General features: G+C 34.3%; 1 protein-coding gene across 2 annotated transcripts; it reads left to right on the top strand.

Annotated features, from left to right (window-relative positions):
* The first annotated feature begins 2,935 nt into the window (after positions 1-2,935).
* LOC123903738 (E3 ubiquitin-protein ligase WAVH1-like) lies at positions 2,936-5,761 on the top strand. Of its 2 annotated transcripts, XM_045953334.1 has the most exons (3): positions 2,952-3,492; positions 3,535-3,621; positions 3,732-5,761. In XM_045953334.1, exons 1-3 carry the CDS (start codon positions 3,241-3,243, stop codon positions 5,463-5,465), a joined length of 2,073 nt encoding a protein of 690 aa, XP_045809290.1. In that variant the 5' UTR covers positions 2,952-3,240; the 3' UTR covers positions 5,466-5,761. The 2 variants fall into 2 exon arrangements, with proteins under 2 accessions (XP_045809289.1, XP_045809290.1); XM_045953333.1 differs by having other exon boundaries at positions 2,936-3,621.
* The last annotated feature ends 1,632 nt before the right edge of the window (positions 5,762-7,393 follow it).

Below are 7,393 nucleotides of genomic sequence, written 5' to 3'. Positions count from 1 at the left end.
CCCCCTTGTACTCCCTTATAATATATTTTGCTTATAAAAAAAAAAAAACTACAAATATATAGTGCTAACAGTGAATAGTAACTTAAATGAGTCAAATGGTTAAAAGCCTAACAATTAAAATAAAACCTAAAATATAAATATCAATATTATTGACTTAGTTCTATTAATCTCCATGATCCTATCATCCTGCATATATAAAATAATATCCCTATCAATTGAACTAATCGCATAGGACAATTAAAGACTCATTTAAAATGATAATTTTGTTAAATGTGTCTTAGGAACAAAATTTAAGAATATAAATATAATAACATTCTAAAAAATTGTGTATTATTCGATAAATATTAAATTACTGTATAATATCATTAAATACAATTTTTTTTTATTTAAAAGGCATAATGTTAACATAACCTTGTTTTATGTATAGACCTACCTAAAATATAATGTAGCCATAGCATCATAATTTGAACTTAAAAGCTTAAAAAAAAAAAATTAATTTCTAGTCTTCACTTCTAATTCTAAACCAACCCATGTCAATTTTCCAAATAATATGATGACAATTGGCAACGAAATGGAGCCCACTTACGAACGAAGCATGTCATAGGTATCAAAATTTGGCTGAGCTAGAAATGCTAGTAGTACCATCACACAGTACAATTACCTTACATACAGCTCATTGAAATTTCAATTTTGGTCAGTCATGTATGCAGGTTTTCCCATCAATCAATTTAATTACTAGTACCATAAATTTTGAAATTAAATTAAAAATATTATATTACTAGAGGAAAGAATCTGAATCATAATCCTTGATGTTGATTTTTGCTTAGTGGGAAAAAGGAAAACTGACGAAGATTAAGGCGAAAGGGATGAATCATGGTGTAAGGTAAACTTAAACTATGTAGTAGTATGATCTAAAAATAAAAAAGATGAATTTGAAGATGTTATGTTATGTGTTACTAGTTACTACTACTACTTGCATGGGTCGGTGGTGACCATAACGTGGGAATAGGATAGTGATGTCTAATTCCAAGACAAAAGAGCGTTGACTTGTTATTATTTTACTTTTATGACCTCCATTTGCCAGTTACTTATGTTAATCCCAATGTTCATATTTTCACTTTACCCGGATACTAATATTGCCAACTTGTATTGGGTAAAAGGATGGTGTTTTCTAGATTTTAACAATGCTTATTGTTGTTAATTATACACAAGATAAATTGTCTTCATTATTTTTGTCTAAACCAGATTCTCATTGCACAATTATTGAGACCAACTCTTCTTCTTAAGTTGAAGGAGTAGAAGTACATAGATGGCAAATCTCTCTTTAAGTAGTATGTGTTCATGGTGGTAAACATTGACTTTGTAAATTAATTTATAATCCCTAATTAAAATGGGATAGAATGTAAAGAATTAATTTGCTTTAAAATACATAATACTTCTAATCTTATTTTGACCGGAACGGACGTGGTGGATGATGCTCCTCTCCGCTAGAGTTGTGTGAAGAAAGTCGTAGCTACAGATATTTTGACGTTCAAGTCATTATTTGTATGAAGTTGAGGTTTTAGATTAAAAATAAGAATGATTATTATATGATTTTTATGCATGAGAAAGATATATATAGTTTTCAACATGGAACAAGACAAATATGAGAAATATGACTTTGTCAAAATAATAGCTGAAAAAATTATAATTGATAGATAGTAACTATCAATTATTTCAACGTCGGCCGTTACACAAGTGTTAGCTTCGTCATTTGAGTAGAGTCACGTGGCTTCGGGTTAGTGTACTTTTGGGATGAGCTCAATGCCGAATTGAACGTACATCCAATCCAAAACAACTTCAAAAAAGTGAATTAAACTATAGTACTATGATTGTGTTAGGTTAAATTTTGTATTTGGAGAAATCGTGATGCTTAGTGCTACAACATCATAGTAGTTCATTGTGAAAAATTTAGAAGTGAAGAATCCATATGAAATGTTTCAATTTACTATGTATTGTGTTTAATTTTGGGTCCAAATTAATGTTTCAATCCATATGAAATCTTCATCATCTTATGAATGATGCTTGTATTATTAATTAATGAAATGAGAGGATAATTTGTGGGCTGAAAACTACAAACTATCCTCACATTTTCCTCTGCCATATTTGTAAGGAACTTAGAGCAATTCTAGCTCTGTTGATCAAAGAGATGAAGTTGATGCTTCTAATTATGGTTGCTCGTGCATACCATAATGTGACGTGTTTGCAAGTTCAAGACAAAAATTCTAATTGACAGTAGGTGTGGAAAATTGAATCCCTTGATAATAATGCTTGCTAGTTTGTACAATTGCATCAATTATGTGGAGACATCTTATTGAATCGAATTATTGGGGTAGCTTTTTAGTCACCCCTATTACTCAATGGATTGAGCTTATTTTTCATAAGCATATTGGACATTGCAAGGAGTTGAGCATTTTGGTTTGGTTAGACTTGATATCATGAACATGGATTCTTGTAGTCACAAATCAATGACTACATTCGATTAATAAATTTAAGGCAGTTTAATCAAGATAAGACGATCGTGATTTATAATTAAAATTTAATATTGAACCAAAAATAGAAAATTGTCTTTTAATTTTTTTTTTACGGAAAAATGGCCTTTATGTAAGAACCATCCGATTTGAATTTTATGATCATGATAAACTGACTGCAATCGATTGCATCGACTACACTTAATTAGAATTTTTGTTATCACCTGGAATGGATTTTGTGCAAACTACAAAGTATAATTTTACAAAATTAAATTATTTTTGTAAAACTAACCATGTGATACCAAATTAATTCTAGTGTATATTTTTAAAATCAATAAATTAAAAAATACCTACCATTTCATCCAATGGTGTGGCCTTGGCCTAGGGGTAAAGTGTTAAATTTGGAAGCAACCCAAAAGGCTTTTTTCATTGGGGTAGTGTTTTTGGGGGTCTCAAAACAGAAATATAGAAAAATAGACCTAAGTCAAGACATAGATAAATAGATGGTAGGGAACTGAAATAGAAAGAAGAAAAAGAGAAACATGAAAAGCCTCTCTCAATCTAATCCATTTCTTCTCATCACCCTCCTTATAACTACTCTCTAAACCATTATATCATCATCTCTTCACCTTCAATATCCAAAATCCCAAATTTCTCTTAAAACTCCAAAACTTCAAAACAAAACAAAACAAAACCCATTTGAAATTAATCACTTTAGAGTGGAGTGAAAATGGTTGTTGGGTGGAGAAAAGCATTTTGCACATCAATTCCAAGAGACAAAAATACTGAACCAAAAACAATAACAGAGAAAAAAAAACAACCACATTGTGAAAATTCATCAACCAATCATAGTCCTAGAATCAGTTCCAAGTTTGGTTTTTTCTCAAATCCATCAACACCAAGATGTCAATCTCAACCTTCTTCAACCGGTTCATCTACTCTTCGTTGTAAAACCTCAATAGCAACAACAACTTGTTCTGTTCCCACTAGTCCAAAACTCCAATGCAACAATAACCTCAAAACACCCAAATCATTCAGCCTCTCTAATCCCTCTTCACCAAAATCACCTTCCAGCTTCTCATTTCTCAAAGCCACTTTGCGCTTATCCAAAGTACGCAAAACTTAAATCCTAATTCTATCTTAATCTTAAATTAAATTAATCGTACCATATTTATTAACTTATGATAACTTATGATACTAATTAATTTTTTGATTATGCAGAATCGATGTGGAATATGTACACAGAGTGTGAAAAGTGGACAAGGAACTGCAATTTTTACTGCAGAATGCTCCCATACTTTTCATTTTCCTTGCATATCAACTCACGTGACGAAGCAACCGTTGCACGTGTGTCCAGTTTGTGGTACGAACTGGAAGCAACTTCCGGTGCTTGCGAAGAAAACTGAAAACAGAGATTCAAGAAATTTCAAAGTATACAACGATGATGAACCTCTTCTTTCACCTGCTTCACTCTCTCGATTCAATCCTATTCCTGAATCGGAGAATGAAACTGAAGATGAAGATGAAAATGAAAGTGTTGTTGAATTTCAAGGATTTAATGTTAATCCTGTTCGAAGCGTTTCGTCTTCTCCGGCGGTGATTAGGAGGAACCTTGAAGTGTCTTTGTTGCCGGAAACTGCTGTTGTTGCTGCTAATAGGAATTATGAGACGTATGTTGTTGTTTTGAAGTTGAAGCCTCCGGCGCCGGTACCGGCACCGGTGGCGGTGTCTCAGAAGGTTTCGCGGCGTCCTCCGGTGGATGTTGTTATTGTTCTTGACGTCGGTGGTGCTATGTCCGGTCAGAAGCTACGTTTGATGAAGAATGCTATGAGACTTGTGATTTCATCGATGAATGCTACCGATCGTCTCTCAATTGTAGCATTCTCCGGTGGATCGAAGAGGTTGTTACCGTTGAAGAGAATGACCGGCGGTGGTCAGAGATCTGCGCGTCGGATTGTGGAAGCACTTGCCGCGATTGATCAATCAAGAGAAGGCGTTCCGGCGAAGAACGATGCATTGAAAAAATCAGCAAAAGTTCTTGAGGATCGCCGTGAAAAAAATTCCGTCGCCTGTATCGTTGTTCTATCTGACATCGTCGATTCACGCGCCGTCAGTGCTTCGTTTCAGAAAATCTCTCTGGTTTCATCCACTCGTCTTTCAAACCTCGAAGTTCCAATTCACGCGGTTCGTTTTCCTAAAGATAGCGAGTGTAACAACGCGCCGCCTGATGAGTTACTGGCAAAATCAATTAACAGTTTATTAACCGTGGTAGCTCAAGATGTCAGGATTCAGTTAAAAATAGTTTCACGCGCGCGCCCGGTTGAGATTGCAGCAGTGTACTCACTCGCGGGTCGACCTGCACCACTCGGATCCGGTTCGATCCGAATAGGAGATTTATACGCTGAAGAAGAAAGAGAATTATTATTGGAGCTGAAAGTGCCAGCTGTTTCAGCTGGGTCCCATCATGTTTTAACTGTTTTATCTTCTTACCGTGACACAGTTACAAGTGAGATTCTGAATCCAGTTGAGCAGGCAATGCTAATTCCTCGGCCCCACACCGTTCGATCATCGAAAATCGAAGGGTTGAGAAACCTCCATGTCACCGTTCGAGCGGTAGCTGAGTCCTACCGGCTCGCTGATCATAGTGATATTGCGGGAGCACATCATTTACTTTCCTCGGCCCGAGCTCTTCTCTTGCAATCTAGCAAGCCGGTCGAGGAAGAGTATTTGCGTTGGCTTGAAGCCGAGCAAGCTGAGCTTCAGAAGCGCCGGCAGCAACAACGGGCCCAAAGTCAAAATCAAAGGCCGAGAACTACTTGCGCCGAAGAGAAATTGGAGCCACTTACGCCGACTTCGGCTTGGAGAGCAGCTGAGAGATTAGCTAAAGTTGCCATAATGAGAAAATCTATGAATAGAGTTAGTGATTTACATGGCTTTGAAAATGCAAGATTTTAGAATTAGAAGAAACTAATTGTAATTTTTATTTTTTTAATCTTGTGGATAGGAAAAAATATTATTAATAGAGAATTTTCTTATTTTTTAGATGAACCAACTCAATTTTCTATAATAGCGACAAGAGGTAGGAGACGGTTATACCCTTTTTCTCTGTATAGGATTAATGAGTGATGGCAGAGTGAACCCACATGAAGTTGATTGGGGCTATGAGATTTTGTTTTTTTCTCTTTTGTCCTTTTAGTATTTTGCTTTTATAATTTACGAAAAATCCCAGAATTTATTATGCTATTAATTAATTTATAGATCAATCCAAAGAGTATTCTGTTCAAAGAATAGGTAGATATATTAAATTGGGAATCCTAAGTTGATTTTTTGTACTAAAATATCAAATAATAATACTGGCTGCTGTTCATGGGTCTAAATCAATGACTGTGATTGTGAATAAAAAATGGGTGTTTGATTAGTTAAGTTAAGAAGACGGTTAGATTAGTTATAAACACAAAATTAATGACAATTGCTAAGGTTTAATATTATTTTAAGGATTTAGGGTGGAAGGGGGCAATTTTTCTTTCTTTCTTATCTTATCCAAGGACAATGCATGTGAAATTCTGGTTTTGGGTTTTAATCTGACACCACATCAATATTATCCTATCATAAGGTTAAGAATAATGGTCAATGAAGAGGTTGTCTAGATTTACATATAGTGTTCTTCATTTGTAGAGAGCACTTAGCACTATAAAGTGGGGTTGGGGTTGGGTTTGCTTCCATGGTGTTAAACAAGAACAATTGTCATGTTTGAAAAGTAGGATTATGCCAAAAAGAACTTCCAAAATGCTAAAGTTGTATAGTGAGATGATGATGATGAGTGCTAAAAAGTAAAATAAACTACCCTACTAATGTTGAATCCAAAGAGAATAGTATAATATTTATGAAATACAAGCAATTATTAATCATTGTTTTAATGTCTATGAAAAGTTTAAGGAAGTTTTATTTCATGATAGGAAAAATGAATTTATTTAACCAAATGTTAGTTGGTTTAGTGGTGATTGACACTGAATTTGGTAGAGAGGATCACGGTTCGATCCCCGCAACTGCATTTGGAATGGACTGAAACCACTTGATGCCAGAACTCGCCCCGAACTCTGGACTACTAGGACCTCCTTCTCCTAGGAACCAGAGAGAAAACAAAAAAAAAAGAATTTATTTAAAATAAAATAGTAGATCACATATCTAAAGTAGACACGAGACGTTGAACTCCGACTATGTTATCCGATCTAACAATTTCGACATTATTTTCAGTTGAGTCTATAAAAAATAATAACAAAAGTCGACTTACTGAATTATTTGTACAACATATTTTTCTTTAATAATGATGAATTCCCTTGTTTTCTTATGTAAATTCATTCATGTAATGTAACATAACTTTCAATGTAAAGTCATCAAGTTTGGATTTATGTTGGGTTGTGGCACAAGTAGAATATCCTATTTTAGAGAAAGGAGTAAAAGTGTATGTAACAAACAAAATAGTGAGATGGTGCGTCCAATCATCGATGCTATGCTGTCCGTAACGAATTTTTGTTGGTGAACTCATGGCTTTTCTGGATACATGCATATAGTTGACAAAAAACTTTCTCAGATGGTGCTAAAGTATACAATAACATTTTTAGGAGAAATGATATCAAAGATATGATATTTAATAATGTTTTTTAAGGGCTATTAAAAGTATTTAATCATTAAAAGTTTTTTTAACCACTATTATAATTTTTTAAAAAAAATCGGTATCCAATTCAAAGACCGATTAATATGAGTGAACCAATTAATCTCGCCGTCCACTTTATTGTCTAATATGGATTTGTGAGATTGTGACTCCTAGAATATAGAGTTGGGTCTAACTCATCCTTACAAAACCGGCTTTGTAATGATGAGCT

The sequence above is a fragment of the Trifolium pratense genome, linkage group LG2 (genome assembly GCF_020283565.1).
Source record: "Trifolium pratense cultivar HEN17-A07 linkage group LG2, ARS_RC_1.1, whole genome shotgun sequence".
Taxonomy (NCBI): domain Eukaryota; kingdom Viridiplantae; phylum Streptophyta; class Magnoliopsida; order Fabales; family Fabaceae; genus Trifolium; species Trifolium pratense.
The sequence above is the reverse complement of the archived record's forward strand: the minus strand, read 5'-3'. Positions and strand labels throughout refer to the sequence as shown.